The sequence below is a fragment of the Tauraco erythrolophus genome, chromosome 25 (genome assembly GCF_009769465.1).
Source record: "Tauraco erythrolophus isolate bTauEry1 chromosome 25, bTauEry1.pri, whole genome shotgun sequence".
NCBI lineage: Eukaryota > Metazoa > Chordata > Aves > Musophagiformes > Musophagidae > Tauraco > Tauraco erythrolophus.
Genome location: NC_141489.1, coordinates 3,427,643 through 3,447,144, shown reverse-complemented (window position 1 = coordinate 3,447,144; position 19,502 = coordinate 3,427,643). Strand labels below are relative to the sequence as shown.

At 41.0% G+C, this 19,502-nt stretch overlaps 1 protein-coding gene across 10 annotated transcripts in view; it reads left to right on the top strand.

Moving 5' to 3' along the window:
* Positions 1–19,502, top strand: part of CDC27 (cell division cycle 27) — a 34,768-nt gene extending 15,266 nt beyond the window's left edge. Inside the window, exons 9-19 of one of the 10 annotated variants that reach the window (XM_086626483.1) lie at positions 3,069–3,184; positions 3,602–3,701; positions 4,809–5,016; positions 5,851–6,020; positions 7,362–7,514; positions 8,783–8,991; positions 9,668–9,785; positions 10,838–10,966; positions 12,159–12,233; positions 14,304–14,460; positions 16,674–19,502. In XM_086626483.1, coding sequence (XP_086482609.1) covers positions 3,069–3,184; positions 3,602–3,701; positions 4,809–5,016; positions 5,851–6,020; positions 7,362–7,514; positions 8,783–8,991; positions 9,668–9,785; positions 10,838–10,966; positions 12,159–12,233; positions 14,304–14,460; positions 16,674–16,756 — 1,518 coding nt within the window. In that variant the 3' untranslated portion in view covers positions 16,757–19,502. Of the gene's footprint in view, positions 1–3,050; positions 3,185–3,601; positions 3,702–4,808; positions 5,017–5,847; positions 6,021–7,361; positions 7,515–8,782; positions 8,992–9,667; positions 9,786–10,837; positions 10,967–12,158; positions 12,234–14,303; positions 14,485–16,673 lie in introns of those variants that run through there. The other 9 variants (XM_086626479.1, XM_086626482.1, XM_086626478.1 and 6 more) reach the window with 9 other exon arrangements.

Below are 19,502 nucleotides of genomic sequence, written 5' to 3'. Positions count from 1 at the left end.
TTTATGTCTAATTTGTCTACAAAATGTGGGGGTTTTTTTAAATAAATCTGCTCTTACTAAAAAATATTTAATGTAACAAAATAAAATATTGTTCACCAGCTTAGGTGTATTTATAGGCTAGTGAGGTTGGGGAGAGAAGAGCAGTTTCGTTTGACTACAACTGGTCAGGTATTTCCTTAACAAAACTTCCTAGACTTCTCTGAAATGTTAGTTAAAATAAAATTCATTGTAGAGTAGTCTTGAAACAACTATTGGAGTTAACCTTGAAACAACTATTTCTAAAGCCTCAAAAGTTGTTTTTATTTTGAAAGTCTGCTTTTGAGCTAAGCAAAATAAGGCAGCCAGAAAAAAAATACACTATATCTGGAGTAAGACCTCTACGTTGTAAATATTTTCAGCTTATTGTGTTGCTTCCTTTGGCTAGCAAAACAGATTTATTTTTTTTCTCAGCTTTTATAATGATAATAGTCTTTTATTTCTAGTTAAAACAAGCCCTTCTTTCCCCATGTGAAATGCACAGGCATGTGAGCTGAAGCCACTGCTTTCTTGCAAGCAGTTCTTGAATCCTAGCTTACAGATCAGAGTAATCAAAATACTGCTGGTGGTCTGGGGGGGGCTGGCTGATAGAACAGTGCTGTTCACTCAGCTACGTCTTGTGTGGAAGAAACTAAAAATTGTGTGTTTTTTACTCTATAAGAAACTGCCATAGTTGCCATAGTGATAAATGAGAGGTGGAATGTTGATGACAGTTGAAGAACCATTTGTTCCTTTCTAAAAACAAAAAACCTGAGGATTTTTGCCTGTATTCGTAGTAAATCTGGAAGTTGTGTGAGGGATGCTGGTGGTTTATAGGTGGCCAAGTAAAGCTCAGGGCAAGTAATAGTGTTGAATTCTTCCAAAAGTAGAAGTTGGTTTGTCCAAAGCATCAAATGAGGAACTTCAGTTGGTGCTCAGCTTACTGTGCTGCTCTGCAGATGAAGCTTGGGATCTGTTAAAAACTGCATTTGTCTTCTCTCATTGGCCCAATAATTAAAAGAATAAAAGCCAGCAAGCGGGTAACTTTTTTTTTCCCCTCTGGATGGTCTTCTGAAGCCTGTGACTGGGAGCTCTGGAATCTCTTTGCACAAGCCATTATGGTATCCTGCCTGTTGCCAGCTCGTCAATACGACACTATCAGTTCTCTTAGCTCTGGTTTGGTTTTTTTGCCTTTGTTCTGTTGGGGCTGGACTGTGCTAAAACAGGCTGCTGGACATATGCTTCATATGGCTGATCCACTTCCCATCCTGTAGCTGCTCAGGACCAAACAGTTTCCCATGGTGCAGTTGGAAACACTGGTTTGAGGTAGATTATACATATGTAGGAAGGTAAAGTGTTGTGAAAAAATTGAAATAGTTAGCAAAGTACAGCTCTTCGGTGTAGTGCTTATCTGCATTTAATATCACGTGTAGGACGTGATAGATGAAAAGCTTTGGGGAAATCGAGTCACAGTTGCTGCTGCTTTGTTGCTTCGCTGGGTATGCCACAACAGCACCAAGGTGTAAATTTTGCTGAAGCACACATATGCTTTCTGCCCAGATGCATCCGTGCTGCTACCTAAACACCAATTACTTAATATGTTTTAATAAGCAGCTTAGAATTTTGATGTGTGCTTTGCCCAGTGCAAATAATTACTTGGCCAGTTTCACTTCTACTCGTCAAATTACCGACTTGGAAAAGGTTTGGTGTAGCTGTGGCTAGAACGTGCATGACTTACTGGAGGCAGTTTCCTAGGAAACGCTTACGTAAGTGAATGAAACACGGATCGATCCAAAGGCTTCCTATCTGAGTGGGCAAGCCTGCTTGCTGGGTAGCCGGCTGTCCTCTGATGACAAAGAGACTGGGAGGGGAAGGACAAACCAGTATCAGTCTCATAACCCATAAACTGCTGTTGCTTGTGCTGTCATTGATCCCGCTTGCTGGTTTCTGGTGTCTTAAAGAACATCTCTTCCAAACAGCTGTCACTGACTCGAATGTTAGTGTCCCTGGAGTGGGCAGAAGGATGGAGTTGAAGCTGTCTGTAAAAGGCAGGGAGGGGAGGACCTGTTCCGAATCCTTTATAAGATGTCTCCACATCAGACAAGGAATTTCCATCTGAACCTGTTCCTTAGGTCTCCAATTCACAGTCCAGTTATCACAGCTCTAAGTTCCCACACCTCAGCAGTGCCAGGGTAGACATCAAAGTGCACATTGTAGCTCGCTGCAGATGTGTTAAGATACGTGACAACGTTCTGGTGCCAAGTCATGTTACGTGCTCGTAACCCGTGGCAGACAAAAGGCACAAAAATGTGCGTGTGCACAAAGCTGACGTGCAGGAGCTTGCTGGTCTGTGTTAACTTGACTGTAGGTGTCTGTCTATGAACTTTCTGGGCTGGATAATGAAGGGCCCTTTTTGATGAAGCAGTTTGTTTCTGTATCTGCTCCGAAGGCTTGTGCAGGAATGATTTAATTGGCGAAATGCCGATTTATGCCATGAACTGGTATGCTAACCAGGGCGGGTTCGGATGTTGTACGGCGTGCAGCTCAGTGAGGTGTTAGTGGTGCACGGCTTCTGGCTGTGGTTGTAATACAATAGTTCAAAAATCTTTATTTCAATGGTTGTTTTTTTGCACAACTTTCTGTAGAGAAGGAACTTTAAATATGACATCTTTTAATTTCCTTTTATTCTTGCACAAACAGCATATAGTTTCTTGCCACTAGATGGAGATTTTTTTATCTTTCAAATAATGTGCATAAAGTTGGTAAACTCAAGGTTATTGACTTTTTAACAGGTAGAATGAGAAACACTTTTAATGGGTGCTCCTTAGGGTGGGAGGGAACCCTAACCTTTTGTTGGAAGAATCCATATTTATTGGATCATCTAGTTAGAACTAGATGATCTTTGAGGTCCCTTCCAACCCTAACCATTCTATGACTCTATGATCCTCCTCCGTGCAGTGTTTGATAGGCAGCATGGATTTGGTTTGGTACAGCAGAGATTGAGACTTCTTAGTGACGTAATAACAAACCTGTAGAAACTTTGTGTTATGCAGACTGTCAGCAGGATAAGCCAAGCTGGAACAAAATCTGTCTTCTCACAGAGCGGAAATAGTCGGGAAGTCACTCCAATTCTTGTTGCACAAACACAGAGCTCTGGCCCACAGACGAGGTAGGAGAAGAAAAAAAAATCATGTTGGTGTATTACCTCTTGCATCTCCTTTTTTGAAGGAATTTGGCAGTTTATTCACACAACCTGTGCGGATGTTTCTGCAGAATTCCTCTTTGGAATAAGGAAGAGGTGTATTTTTTATTTTACCTAACTTCAGTGGATAAATAGGAAGCTCATGCATGGTGGTTGGTCTGTTTGGTTTAAATCTCCTTTGTAGTTAGATGACTGTTTCATCAATAAATGAAAAAGTAGCTCACATTCCTAACATGCAACAAATAGATTTATTTTTTTTCATCCCTTGAATGGGAATATCTGTGCTATAATACTCGAGCACTTTTGTTTAAAACAAAGATAAAAGCTGTTTTTATGAGAAATGGAGTGAAGAACTGTAGTTTTTAACGTGCTGTTTGTTTTCAGTACAACACCTCAGGTATTGAGCCCAACAATTGCTGCTCCACCGAACGCACTGCCTCGAAGAAGTTCTCGCCTGTTTACTAGTGATAGCTCTACAACGAAGGTAACAAACATCGTGTCTCTTGCAAACTCTGTGTTCCTGACCAGTACCACTGCACTAAATTTCCCCATTTGTGTAGCAATTCTAGCAGCTTAAGAACAGGTTCCATATGGAGCTGCTGGAGCAGGTCCAGAGGAGGGCCACGAAGATGATCCGAGGGCCACAAAGATGGTCTTGATCTCCTGCTATGGAGACAGGCTGAGAGAGTTGGGGCTGTTCAGCCTGGAGAAGAGAAGGCTCCGGGGTGATCTTATTGCAGCCTCCCGTACTCAAAAGGGGCCTACAGGAAAGTTGGAGAGGGGCTTTTTACAAGAGTGTGTAGTGACAGGACACGGGGCAATGGCTTTAAACTGAAAGAGGGCAGATTTAGATTAGAGATAAGGAAGAAATTTTTCGCTGTGACAGTGGTGAGGCACTGGCACAGGTTGCCCAGAGAAGCTGTGGCTGCCCCATCCCTGGCAGTGTTCAAGGCCAGGTTGGATGAGGCTTTGGGCAACCTGGTGTAGTGGAAGGTGTCCCTGCCCATGGCAGGGGGGTTGGAACTAGATGATCTTTGAGGTCCCTTCCAACCCAAACCATTCTTGATTCTACGTCGGGATGTACAAAACACGTCGCAGTGCCATAATATGTTATTTTTAAGCTCTCCAGAGTGCTCAACTATATAGTAGGAAGAAGAGTATCATGAACAGCAACAGAGATGCACACTGGGTTGACAAATGCAGCAGTGCTGCTAGATGTCAAGCTGTTTGATAGAGGTTGAATTGTTCAGATATATGTGAAGGATTCATTTTGAGCAGATAATATTTTTTTTGCCAAAGTTATTTTCATGCTGCGTTTCTGCTCTTCAAATGGAGGAGTGCCAAGGCAGAAATGCTGGTGGACTGTAGTTAGGTGTTGTGAACATTTGCTGTTTAAAAATGAACTACTGAACATTCAGTGAAGTTACTTAGTGTCTGTGTACTTCAGTTTAAAAGTCAAACAGCTGGGCATCGTTGTTAAGGCTGCAAAGAGGCATAAATATAATTTTACACAATTCACTTTCAAGTTTAGTTATGTGATTTTAAAAGACTTTTGTATATGTAACTCCTGTGTAACTCTTCTTACTTGCAGGAAAATAGCAAAAAATTAAAAATGAAGTTTCCACCTAAGATTCCAAACAGAAAAACAAAAAGTAAAACGAATAAGGGAGGAATAACTCAACCAAACTTGAATGACAGTTTGGAAATTACCAAACTGGACTCTTCCATCATTTCAGAAGGGAAAATTTCCACTGTTGTGCCACAGATCCAGGCGTTTACGCTTCAGAAGGCAGCAGCAGGTCTGTTTGAACACTATTGGACTGTACTAGAGTAAAACTTAGTATATCTGTGTTTTAAGCTTGAATGGAAGAAAAACAACTGTTGCTCCAGTGTTTGGTTTGTTCTTGTTTCAGTTAACCTGCAGCTGTCGCCTTTCTATCATTATAAAAACTGATTGAATACAATATATTCTGATGAATTTACAAAGAACATGCGAAGAAGGATTACAAGTGGCTAGTTAGAAGCAGATGTATCTTGCAAGCTCTGATCCTTATTAATGATTAGAATATTTTCAGGCAAGATCCTTCGAAACGGATTCAAAGGAGCTATGAGTAACCCAGTCATCTTCCCTCAAAATCGGGTTTATGTAGTCTGTTCTCCCCTCATGCTTCCCATTTGTTTAAAAACAAGTCTTTATTCAGATTGTCAGAAAATCCTAGACAAACTGCTGAATTCCTCTTTTGGCTCAGTAATGTTTCCAGGCAGCAAGAGGATGTATCCATGGATACCAGATATGTGGAAACTGTGTTCAGACCTAAACAAAACGTTTGAATAGCTGCTGGAAATGCAAAGCTCCAGTTGCCCTGAGCTTGAGTTTCTCTGTTCCTGAGTATTCTGTTGCTGGCTTAAGAAGTTGTTACTCTCTTCTTCTGTTAGAAGGGTTGATGTTTAGAATATTAGACCTAAGCTAAGAGTGTACAAGCCTGTGTTTGGGAACTCCTGAAAGATTTTTGTAGGCGAATTTGGGAGCAGTGTCTGCCGTAGTGAAGAGCTTATGGAATTAGCGGTTTCAAGTAAATAAGCCTCAGTTGTCTCTTTTTCCGCTTTTATTTATTGTATTTTTCTCCTAGAAGGTTTGATGAGCCTTCTTCGTGACATGGGGAAAGGTTATTTAGCCTTGTGCTCGTACAACTGCAAAGAAGCGATAAATATTTTAAGCCATTTACCATCCCACCACTACAACACTGGCTGGGTGCTGTGCCAAATTGGGAGAGCTTACTTCGAACTTGCAGAATATATGCAGGTAGGAACTGTGTGGATTGGTTCTTATTCTTTTCACTTTTGTTTTACTTAACTTTGCACAAAACCTGCGGACTTCCTGCAAAAGCTATGGGAAATTTACAGTTGAGATAATGGTACAAGCATTAAAGTTATACCAGGAATGGTTGAGATCTTGAATCTGCATCAGTAGTCACTCAGCTTTCCTGAAGAGGCTGAGTTACGTTTTAGGATTCTTTTAATGTTATTTCTTCTTGCATCCAACCATTGGGGTCGTCGTCTCCTTGCCTCTCCCTGTCTTTGCCCAAAGCTGTGCTGATGTAATTGTACTGCAATGTTGTAAATTAGGTCATTGAAACAATTCTGAGTTCTAAAACTGAAAACTTCTCTCGCTCTTTTTAGCTAATGCAATCACATCCATTACCTACTTCCTTTGCAGCCTCAGAAATTACAGCATTGGCACAGCTGAGGTGATGTCAAACCGCTTCGGAAACAGGAGTGGGTGGTTAAGGGTGATCCAGCAGTTTAACTCTCCTTGGCACTGTTGTCCTGATGGCTGATGTGCCCATTCCCTCAGAAGTTTTTAAAACAGCTTTTGACAGACTGTGTGCAGGAGACAAATGCAGTAGGTTTCAGAAGCGTTTTTTTTAAACTGTACCCACAATCTGATTAGAGATGGAGCAGATCGTGCTTCGTAATAGCTTATTTTGAAGACTGAGGCTCCAAACTCTGACTTCCTAAAGCTTGCCCTCTTCCCTTGTTGCTGCTTTCAACCTGGAAATTAAGTTTAAGAAATAGATATCTGCATCAGAAAGACTCCATTAGTGGGCTGTTGATGAGAAGCATAGCTGTCTCAGGTGGAAGTAAAGCTCATATGTGTTGTCACACGCTTATGTGCCACCCGTCCCTGTGGCAGCTGTGTTTACTGCAGTGATGGTCACGCTCACTTTTACCTTGAAATTATTAGGCACAGTGTTTGGAGGGGGGTAGCACTCAGTGTGGATGCGAGATCTGTCACCTGTTACAAGGGCTAGTAGTCATAACTGGCCCATAAAAGTATACCACACTCTGGGATTTTGCAGGCAACTTTTTTTGCCCTTCTTGTGTGCTGTGCTAGAAACATGAGTGTAACCTGAATCAGCAGCAGGGTGGGCTGGCTGGGTTTCTGCTTGCTATAACTGTACTGGGGTGTAGTCACTTCCTTCACTGGAAGGGGAAGTTAAAAGCACCACGGGACCTGGAGCTCTGTGTAGTAGTGTCAAAGCAAAGAGGATGCTCACTCTGGGCATAGGAAGCTTCTAACCTTGAATCATGTGCTCTGCTGTGGTGGGCAGAATTTTGTTTTAAGTTTAATTTCTGTTCTTAGGCTGAGAGAATATTTTCAGAAGTAAGGAGGATTGAAAACTACAGAGTAGAAGGCATGGAGATTTATTCAACTACGCTGTGGCATCTGCAGAAAGATGTTGCTCTTTCGGTCCTTTCGAAGGATTTGACGGACATGGATAAAAACTCACCAGAGGTATAAAATGCTGTGGTGTTGAATGAAAAGAGGGTAACTGTGTGTGGCAAAATCAAATGATTCAGAACAAAGGTCTGAGCTCTAATCTAGTTCAGGTTTATTTTCCTGTGAGAACCACATGGCAAAGCTGGAGAGGGAGGTGGCAGGATTCTGTTGAACTGATGATGCCTGAAATGACTTCTTAGAATGTCAGCTTACCTGGAACAGCTTGAAACCTTTTATCTGTTAATGGTTATTTAAATTTGCATTGGCACCATTCATCCAGGAAGATCGAGGGTTAGTCAGTCACTCCTGTCACTGCCAGTATGTGAAGATAAGGAACGTCTCTTTCCTGTACCACCTTTTAATTGCTGCAGTTGGTTCACTGGCACTTAAAACATATTTGCTCTAGAATTTATTTTCAGACGTAATGTTGCATGTTTTTATGCCGAAGTCCATTAAACAGTAGAGTGTATGGTAATAAAAAGTTATGATATGCAAAAAGCCAGGCATCTTTTAATGGGTGCCACAGTAAAAGTAATAAATGTCTGCGTTGCAAGTGTGTTCTTAACAGAGTTAAGAAAACTATAGATTATATTAGGATTTTTTTCTTCCTGGAGAAGAGAATCCTGTTTGTGTTGTCTTATTAGCTTGTCTAATAGGGGGAAAATCGAAACCAGTGAAGTGGTTGATAGTTGCAGTAAGATAGTCTGGAGAGAAGGAAATGCAGATTCTAACACAAGGAGTAGAGAAGAGTTATGTGATTTGAGTGATGCTAAAAACTTGGGGAAGCACGGGACGCTGGGCTGTGATGCTTTACCATCTCTGCTGGTTGCTGCGCAGGAGGGAGAGAGAGAGGAGGCTGCTGCTAAAATTGCTGCTCTGCAGATTTGTCAGTTGGAGTGAGCTGAAGAGTGAAAGTGAATGTACTGCTTCCTCCTTCATTGTTCTTAAATATCTTAAGCTGGTTCATTGGAAGCTGTTGAAAAGGCTAGAAAACTTTAGTCATTAGTCATCAGAGCATCTAATTGGCACAAAGGTGTTGGGTGTCTTTAGATTCTCAATTTCTGTATTTCAGCTTATCCAGCTATAAGGTGTGTTAGGCCTGTCTGCCTCTTAGGAATGAGACTTAACTAATTTGTTTTATTACTACTGTTGTTATTTTTTAAGCTAGGAGGCAGTTATATATAATTGTGTAAATCAGGATGAACAAAAAAATCTGTTCAGCTCAAACTTAGTCACTCTGAGTTGTAAAAAGTGTGCTAATCTTGCAATGCTCTTTTTCCTAGGCATGGTGTGCTGCAGGAAACTGTTTCAGCTTGCAACGAGAGCATGACATTGCAATCAAGTTCTTCCAGAGAGCCATCCAAGTTGATCCAAACTATGCTTATGCCTACACCCTGTTGGGGCACGAATTTGTGTTAACAGAAGAACTAGACAAAGCATTAGCTTGTTTTAGGAATGCAATCAGAGTCAACCCGAGACACTATAATGCATGGTAAGTTTTGCTTCGTCCCTCTCCTATTGCATGTGATGCAGAACTCCTTTTGGAGAAGTATCTTTTGGATGCTGCCACTGCTCCCACCGCACTTCTCTAAGAGAGCAAAGCTAGTTCTGCAGCAGATGTGGGCCTCATCTGTTTATTAAACATGAAATTCTACAAGAAGGGGGGAAAAATCGGAGCTTTTTGGTTTCCACAGATCTCTTTGACTGTATTACCCCAGCGATTTTCTTCTGTTCAGCCCTTCTCGTGCATCTAGTTCTTTATTCTTCACTTGCAGTTGGAGAGATGTCTCATCTGCTGCTTTATACCTTAGGATTCTGTCAAGTTTCTTACGGCTATTTCTGTGGACAAAAAAAATACATAAAGCAGTAAAAGTTAAATCTGCTAGTGTAAGTTGCTTAGTCTTGAGACTTTTGTATGCTTTTTATTTAGTTTGTAACTGTTTAGCCGGTCTTCCTGTGTACCAGATACCAGTTCTTCAAACTACCCAATTGAGGAAAAAAACAAAACAACAAGATAATTTTAGACATAGCTCTTTCTCCACTAGAAATCATTTTCCATCCTGGATGGGGCTGGCAAGCCTGTAGACCATTTCTGCTAGGTCATATTCACAGACAAAGGTGAGTGTGATTAGAATACAATCTTAACAGAATTGTTTTTCTGCTTGCAGGTACGGGTTGGGAATGATTTATTACAAACAGGAAAAATTCAGTCTAGCAGAAATGCATTTCCAGAAAGCACTTGATATCAATCCTCAGAGCTCAGTCTTACTGTGTCACATTGGAGTAGTAAGTAGATTGCACTTAACTCTATCCTTGCTTTGGTTTCATCTGCTTCTGTACTTTGTTTGCATTAGAAAAGTAATTCTGAACACTTCCAGAAAAAAGCCAGTCAAGTTCCGAGTATTGGAGGATCTTAAGTGCCATGTGAATGAGTAACCACAGGATTAACATGTCAGAGAAGAAACTCTCCTTTCTCTCCAAGCTACTCCTAGCCAGTAATGGAATTACACTGTTGGGTCATGTTTGTGAGTCAGCCAAAGAACAGCGATAGGAAAATCAGCCTGTGTACAGATATGCATGTGAACAGAGTATTTATAGGGGCTTTTATACTTAATACATATGAAATTAAGTGGGGTTTAATTGCTGTTGCAAGCACATGGATCAGCACTTCCAGTTCTCTAAAATGCTGAGGCACCTGTCTCACCTTTCAGAGTGCAGTATCTTTGTCCTGGCTGTATGTCTGCGCTGTCCTCATTCCAGTCGCCTGGAGATGTGACAGTTTACTTCTTCGGCCACTCTGTGCCCAGCTGACTCTGAGTAGCGGGCAGCTTCCTCAGCCACCAGCCCTTCAGTGCAGCTGGCAGGGCTGTTGGAGAAGTTGCTCCTTAGGAAACAGCAGCCTCGCTCTAGCGACTGCGTGAAGGTGGGGAGCAGTTCAGATGCTCGTGATGGTGACTTCAGGCCGTGTGAGCATGGTGGGTGGTCACCTGCTGGCATTCCTTTGCCATCTACGTGGCAGCGAAGCTGTGCCAGATTCTACAGGGCCAGCAGCTTCTGGCTTCTATACTGAGACAGGCACTGAGTTCACTCCTGGCCAAAGGTTTAATGATTTATGTCAGCCATTGGGTGGGGAAGAGTGTTTTGAGGTGGAGACAGGGTGAGGTGAACTTTTCTTCTTGCAAGAAAGCTTGTTAAGACTTGGTTTAGAATTGGACAAATAGATATTTATTTTTTTTAAAGGAACAGATTGTAAGTGAATGTAGCGAAATGGCTTTGTACTTGTCTGGCAGATGAGCTGTTGTTTTCCCTTTTAAAATTGTTCTCTCTTTCTGTAATAGGTCCAGCATGCACTGAAAAAATCTGAAAAGGCTTTGGACACTTTAAACAAAGCCATTAACATTGACCCCAAGAACCCGCTATGCAAATTCCATAGAGCTTCTGTATTATTTGCAAATGAAAAATACAAGGTAAGATTTGGTACATGCAGACAACCTTAAGTTATCTTTAAGTTGCTGTGGCTAGGAACAGGGATGCACTGGAAGCTCAATGCTTACAGGTTAGCACTGGGAGCATCAGAGCTTGCAGGAAGAGCCTGGGACATTGGTCTTGTAGAGACTAACATGGAGCGTTTGCTTTGACAAGTGCCACCTTCGCCAAGGGAACTATGTTAAATTTTGATTGTCATAAAATCGAGGGCCAACAGGTGATGGTTTTTTAGTTATTGTTATTTTAGCCTGTCCTTGGAAAAAGAAAAGAAAGAAGGGGAAATTATTGTAGCTGTCACTGAGATGTGGCTGTATTATCATGAGTTTATGCTAAATTACTAAAAAAAGCTCAGCAAACTGCTCATGACCAATTACAGCAATAAGAAACAGTTTCAAAGACTCTGTTATCAAGTGAAAAAAAGCAGCTAAGCAAATTTTTGATCCCCTGCTGAGCTGTACCCTGTTTAGAATGAGTGGAGATCTTCCCACAGTCTGTCTTTCCAGCGACTGCTGTCCTCTGGCCTGTTTTTTTTGGCCACAGAGGACAAGATGCAGTCTGGTTTTTGAAATCTTGCTTCAGAAATGTGTGCACACGTAAAAGGAAAACTTTACCTAGAACTTTTTTGAAAATTCATCACTGAGCTAATTAAATATAGAATGTATTAAGATTAAGGACTTGACAAAGTGCTCGTTCACAGGTTGTTTTTAAAATTTAAAAGCAGGAAAATACAAGAGGGAAAAAAAAAATCTAATACTTCACTATGATATTGCCCATGTGTTAGTGAAGGAACTTGTTGACCATGGTGAAGTGATGTTTTAGGAAATAAAACTTTTGGACTCTTTTCTTTAGTCTTACAAGTCTCAGCCTGATAAAGTTACACTGTTCACATAAACTACATAAAACTTAACTCACTATAAATACACTGTCAGCTTCTTGTCTTCTGTTTCTGTAATAATAGTGCTATAATACACAATCTTTAAATGAGAAACTAATGTAAAAGGAATTTTAGATGCTTCTCATGAGATTGTGAGATGGTTCTTGATGGAATATCTTACATGTAAGTGCCAGAATTTTTTTCGTTTCACATTAGTACTAAATCACAGGTTAGTGATGTCATAACTGGTTGCAGACCGCTAGCTTGTGCTTACTATGCTCTTTTTTCTTCCTTTTCAGTCTGCTTTACAAGAACTTGAAGAACTGAAACAGATTGTTCCCAAAGAGTCTCTTGTTTACTTTTTAATAGGAAAGGTAGGCAAAACTTAAGTGATCATAAGTCCTTTGGCTTCCCTTGTTGCAGAAACACATGCCTAATGAGAAAACTTGATGCCTGTCACCAAGCTGCTTCCGTTTGGAGCAGTATTCTAAAAATTTTCAAAGCTTTAAATAAGCCTTGCTGCTCACAGATTTGTTATAGATCAGCTTTTAAATGCAAAAGATAGTTACTGCTGGAGCAGTCTTCAGTTCTTTTTAAAACAAACCAGGAAAAAATAACCCAAGCCAGTGCTATTCTTTGCCTGCTTTGATTTCACCGTCAACTTGAAAGATACTTAGTTTAAAAAAGCAAGAAATTGATCCTGGTAAGGATACTTCACTGAAGAGATGCAGTGGTTATGCACACAGTCATATTTCTTTCCCTGAAAATAGAACTCTAGCAAGACTTGATTCAATATGTCAGCAATGATGTGATCAATAGAAATCCTTAAAATCTTGATGGATAGTCCATCCATCAGTCAGCAGTGGTTTTTTGCATGTGGTAGCTATGAAGATGTTGAATCACATTCTGCTGTGTTGTATCAGAAATGCTGACCAAGGAGTACTTGTAGAATACTCCTGACTCTCCATCAGTAGCCTCAGTGTCCTTTTCAGCTGACAGCCTTCCCAAAAGACTTGTGGAAAGTTACCAGTTTGAAAGCAAGAAGAGACTTTAATGAGGCTGATAGAGTACAGCAGAAGATATATTACTAATCTGTCAGCTGTCTTTACATTCCAGCTGCCTTTGTTTAATGCCAGGGAAAAGTAATCTAGTAACAGAAATCCTCCTTCCTCACCATCTTCTCTGCTAATACGCTTTAAATAAGTTCTGCAGGTTTTTTCTGTGGGTTGTGTGATTACTAGGAGATCAAGTAATCAACAAGACTCACTCACCTACTGGATAACTCTTAATCAGCAAGATTTTTGTATTTTTTTTTTTAAACTGGAGCGAGTTAGAAAGATTTGTGCTGAAATTTGTTGACTCCTACTTGCCTAAATTGACATTAGAGTTGTCATGTCTTGACAAACTGAAGTACTTCACCTTTTAAATGCTTAACACAGGAAAATTACTTGCTTGTCTGTCCTTAATGATAAGGACAACTTCAGTGTAAGTTATGGTGACAAAGAAGGTAAAATATGGGCTGGATTCTGCAATGTAGTGATGTCTTGAAAATTTTACAAGGGCATGTAGTGATAGGACAAGGGGCAATGACTTTAAACTGAAAGAGGGGAGATTTAGATTAGATACAAGGAAGAAATTCTTCCCTCTGAGGGTGCTGGGGCACTGGACCAGGTTGCCCAGAGAAGCTGTGGCTGCCCCATCCCTGGGAAGTGTTCAAGGCCAGGTTGGATGAGGCTTTGGGCAACCTGGTGTAGTGGAAGGTGTCCCTGCCCATGGCAGGGGCTTTGGAACTGGGTGATCTTGAAGGTCCCTTCCAACCCAAACCATTCCAAGATTCTATGAAATAACAATTAAAATGCTCCTTGAGGCTGTAAGAACGGCCATGCTGAGTCAGATCGAAAATCTGCCTGACCATGTATCCTGCCTGTGCTCGTCCTCAGTGTGAGAGCTGTAGGGAAGAGTCCCAGATTAACGTGTGCGTGTGGTGGTACTTCCCAAACTATTCTCTGGGCCTCTGACATGAGAAATCTGAGTCTTTGGACTTTTTCTGAGCCACAAGTAGATTTGGGGTTGCAATGACTCAAGAAATTGAAAGGCTGGGGAAGGGGGTAAGACAATACAAAGGTTGTACACTAATAGCTTTTACACCATCCTGCTGCAGAGTTGCAAAGCTGAAATTTGTATCTGAAGATCCACCTCCTTATGGTTTCTAATCTGTCAGCTGCTGGTTTAATTTTTTTTTTTTAGTCTTAAATAGAAACACTTGCTCACTCTTTCTACACATATTTGCTGTTTCCCTTGGGACTCATAGAATAAAAATCTTTCATATCTATCCTCTGCTGCTTTTTGTAAATATTGGTTAAGTGTGGCTTGGTATGGTGGGTGTCCAAACATTCAAGTAGCAACTTCATGTAAATGTAGCATTTTATGCTTTTTTTTTTTAGGTTTATAAAAAACTGGGTCAAACACATTTGGCCTTAATGAATTTCTCATGGGCAATGGACTTAGATCCCAAAGGAGCCAATAACCAGATCAAAGAGGCCATTGATAAGCGTTACCTTCCAGATGATGAGGAGCCAATAACTCAAGAAGAGCAAATCAGTGAATGTTACCCCTATGAATCAGGTTTGTATTACCAACCCTTTGTCATTCAAGGAGGTATTTCCACTTAGGTGGGAGGAAGAATCCCAGGTTTAATAAGTGAAACATCCTGCTCAGCCTCCCTGCATGGCAAGTGAGAACTCCAGAGGCTCTTCGTTCAGAAGAACTCGTTCATGCTTCCTGCGTAAGCATGAAATCAAGGATTGTGGCGCTTCTTTCGAATCTGTAGATGGAGTAGGACAGAGATAATGACTACTGTAAATTCATAGAAGTCGTGGCTGGCTCAGAATTTTAGGAGAGCAGGATGTTCCCAGAGCTGCAAATCTTCCCTGCAAAGCATCAAATCCTTTTGAGGTAGCCGAATGGCAACTGAAATTGTCTGTAGAGGCTTTGCCAGAAGTTAAAGAAACTGGATGTTGGGTAAGAATATTTGGTCTGCTAAACATAAAAGGTAGCTTTTGGCAAAAGTCATGGAAGCAACTTCGTTTGAATCGAGAGAAAATAAAACACTCTCATTATACTACTTGGGAATAATCCACAAAAAGGAAAGGCCAGCATTTCTTTTCTCTTTTTATTATGAGCTTAAATTCCACAAGGCATGGGTAGCTCTGTGAAGCAGGGATAGTCATGAACATTGACCTTTTGAGGCAGACTGAAATAGTGATAGAAAATAAATACTCAAAAGCAATTTAATTCTTCTCCTCTAAAGAAGAAAATGTAGCAGGTTTTGGATCCTCACTAATAGATGTATCCTATGTTCTGCAATTCTGAATCTTCAACTGAAAAAGTTGTCACGTTTTCCTACGATATATCACGTGGATTTTTATTGATCCTGTGTACAGTGTGCTTTTTAACACTGGGAACTTTTCCTGTGCTGCATTTCCTGAAGTATCACGAGTTTTTTCTCTCCCTGCTGTTGGAGTTGGGCTCTCCCCCAACCTCGGCTCATGGGGGCTGAGCGTGTTTCTGACCAGGAGATGGAGTCAGAGGACTGGAATTGCTGAGCCACACCTAAACAGCACCGAAAAAACACACCACCACAACTCAAACCAAAACAAAAAATCATCAACTCTATCTGTCCAATAAATGTAAACAAAATAAAACAGTGTTGGGCTGTGTAAGCAATTCAGTTTCCCTGCTGTGCAGATAAATTATAGAACAGTTTCACAGTCTCAGCTGAATAACTCTTTTAGGATACAAGAGACAAGCTAAAGTGAATTAAGATAGTACTGGGGTGGAGGGGAATTGGTTTTAATATATTGGCTAGTGTAAGCCATTTTGTGCACTAAGTTGCCCAGCATGGGACTGGCTGTGTTCATGGTGGGGAAACTTGTAAAGTCTTTGCATTAAAGAAATAAAAGGCATCTGTGTTTCTCCACACAAAACAACTGAAGTACTTGGGAATTTGCAAGTAATATGCTAAATTGTACTATGGAAAGCAGGCTCGGGTCATGTTTCTGTGTGTGAAGAACAGCCTTCATTAGATATTTACCTTTGTTCTAATTTTAACGAGTCTAGAAGTTAAATATTTCAGGGTAGCCTCTCAGCATGTCCCCACGTACCTTGTATGCTGTGCACGGCATGCTGTCTGTATTCAAACAGCAGCAGGAATTCAGTTTTGCTGGAAGCTCTAGGCTAGCCATCATCTGAGCTGAGTGAGCAGAGGAATTCTTCAGCGTCAGAAATGTGGACATTTACTCAAAGTAGTTCTTTTACTACATACCTTATGCAATACTCTTCATCACAGGAGCAGGGAGCGAGTAACCCTACTAATTGAGTATTGTTTGGTAGTAAATCGAGTGGTCGCAATGCACGAATGCAGTGGGTAACTGATGTGAGTGTTTCAGGCAGCTGCTATGGTTTGAAGGAGTGGGAAGGTAATTTGCTCCTAGGGCAGTTTTGGAACCCTCCATACCAGTCCTTACCTAACTAGGTGCCAGATTTCAGATTTTTAGCAGAAGATGGCGAAGGCAGTGTGTTTGTTAATATGTACTTTGTGTTAGTTCCTTTCTGAATGCATTATGTGGACTTGACCAAGCTGGCAGGGGCCAGCGTACTAGAAGGAAAAAGTCATATGGCTTAAAAGCATTTTGAGGGGAAGCCTGAACCCATTGCTGCTGTGCTTTTGATGTGCTGGAGTTGATAGTGGGGGAATCTTTGTAGTGAAGCAGCCCAGTAGTGTTTAACTACTCTGTGTTTCTTTTTCTTTCAAGTTGGCACAGACGAATCCCAGGAGAGCAGCATGACGGATGCAGATGACACACAGCTCCACGCAGTTGAAAGTGATGAATTTTAACCTCCAAAAGCCAGTATCTGAGCTTGAGTGTGTGACTGGTACTGTTGTGTTCTCCCCTTCCTTCGCATCCTGGGTCTTCACATCACTGAGCCAGCATTGTCATTATTCTCCACTGACACCATGAGTACCCCACTCAGACTTGAACTGTACGCAGAGTTAATGGCAGTGCAATATTCAGCTGCTACTGAGTCTGACTTGTTGGCTCTTACACGTTTATGAAAGTGACTGAGGAGGAAATAGTATTTTTGGACTCCCCTTTGCTGGAAAAATATCATGGAAGAAGGACTTGTGGTTTGCTGTAACGAAGCCAGTAGATGTGGGGATAGTACTAATGAAGCAGTGTCTTGTTCTTTTTCCAGAAATGTGTCTTAGTTTGGTTCTTTCTTGGTAAGCAGAGTGCTGAACCTCATTTCCAAGTTCAAGGACGGTGTTGACAAATGCAGGCCGTTAAAGACTTTTGCATCTTGTAGCGTAACTTAAATGCCAGGGAATGTAAATGACCTTGAAGCTACAGTGTCTCCAGTGAACAAACTCAATGCACATGCTCAGGACTGGGAACGTGTCAGACTACGTAAAATATCCGGTGTCCCTACTTAGAGTGCAAACTGGCAGGAGTGGAAACGTGGCAGGAGAAATCCCATTGCAGAATCAAAGCTTTCATGAAACGCTTTCACGTTCTAACCAAGAATTAATTTATTCACCTGGTTTCTGGAAGGTCAGTGCTTACTTTGTACTTCAGAGAAACAAGTCAGCAACACCTTGCTTCGTTTTTCATTGTACCCCTTGACTTGTTCTTCTCTTCTTAAGAATAAAAGTTAATAAAGGGCAGAATCAAGAGAGAAATGTAGGTACAACTCTAATGTGGAAACATCAGACCCTTGATCCAGGGTGACTGTGTGTTTCTAGGCAAATAGACTGGGAAGACCGTGGAAGCCTTAATCCAATCAGAACCTCACAGGCAAACACATCAAATAATTGTCTGAGATTAGTGTCCTTCTTAAAACTGTTTTGTAAAGTGTGGTCCAAGCAGGATGCAAAAATGTGCAATTATTTGTCTTTTTTTTTGAGCTCTTCTTTAATATCTTCACTCTAGGAACACTTTCCTCTTCTACAGAGGCTGCTTCTGTGCAAAGAAGGCCACACCATGTTACTGAGACCAAAATGATCTTTCTCTGTAGCATTCTGCAGCAACAATTGGAGCCCTTTATGCAGTGATGGTAAAAAAAAAAGTGTATGATATAAGCAGTTTTAAAGAGCAATTTATGCGTAATAAATTGGGAATTATATAAATTTCATAGCAACATATTTGTTGTGATCAGTCTTAACATTCTGTTCTTTTTTTTTTTCATGTGTTGTTTTTTAGGGGTCTCTTAGTTACCTTTAGAACTTCAATTTTTTTAAAATTCTCTCCTTGTTTTACACTAGGCATGTCTTCTGTCACAGCTCCTCTCTGGTCATGAGCCACACAGACACCTTTATAATTTGAAAAATAATCCTCAAGTGCTGAGCAAAAATATAATTATCTGAATTTACTTTTTTTTTTGGAAGTAGGAGGATAAGCAGTGAAAAATAGGCTTAAACTCTCCTAACGGCGTGAAAAGGAATTTCTAAAATCTGAAGAATGATAATATATTAAGAGCTTTGTGCCTCTGCCATGTAATTCCAATCAGCTCCTGTCTGGAAGGTTGATGAACCAACTGGAAAATCATGACCTGTTTCAGCTGGCTTGAGCATACTGAATCTTGCACGGCTTTTTGTGGTGAGAGATGCTCTGGGGTGATTCCCTCTCCTGATGAGTCCTCCCCGAGGAAGACACGAGGCTCAGATTTCCCAAGAGCTGATCCGCAGCCACGGTGGAGCTCCCGCACGGTGCTCTTGGCATTACCCGTGTCTGTCCCGGCGCGGTTTTCCCATCCAGCCACAGCTTCCCGCTGCTTCCCTCCCAAGTTGTTCCTAAGCAGCACCTCAGCATAAGGTCTGGGGGCAGCACTTGTGTGAACACCACCAATTAACGTGTTAATTGGCTTCCTTTTTGGGGCCCAACATATTTTCTGAGCAAAAAGCAGGAGTAATCGGGTGCTACTCTCAAGACTTCTGTTAACAACTGCTCGTGTTTAGATGGGCACCAGAGGTGGAGGAGGTGAGGTGGCTTTTCCCCTTTTCTTTTGGTCTCTAAAAAATTGTGAGCAAATGTAGTAAAATTTTCAATGCACTGGAAAGAGCTCTTAATTCAACTGGGATGTTAAAAGGATGTTCATGCTACCTGGAAGATTTAATACTTCAAACTGTCCCTTGCTTTAAATGTACATCTTACCTTAAAAGTGATTTTTCTTTTTTCTCAAGAATATCAAGTAACATTTAAGGCCATGCTGCCATTTTACCTTCTAAACAGCTACACAAAATTAGCATTTAATGGGTAAAATTTGCCCTCTTTGAAGAGGGGCAGGGAGAAGGATGGCGAGCACGAGGGCACTCTGGCAGCCAGGTTAGAGCAAGCGCGTTCACTGAAAAGAATTAGGGAACTGTCATTTTCTTACAACAAAACTATGGAAAAATGCAAAGTGTGGGTGTGGTGTGTACTATTTGCATTGAAACAATGTAATTTGTCTTTTTTTTTTTGCTTTTCCTGACTTTTTATTTCAAAAATTGTACAGTCTTAGGGGAAAAAAAAAAAAGTCTTTTCTGTTAATATATTTGCGATTCATTAAAGGATGTGGAAAATCCAAATAAACTACTTTTAAAAGCA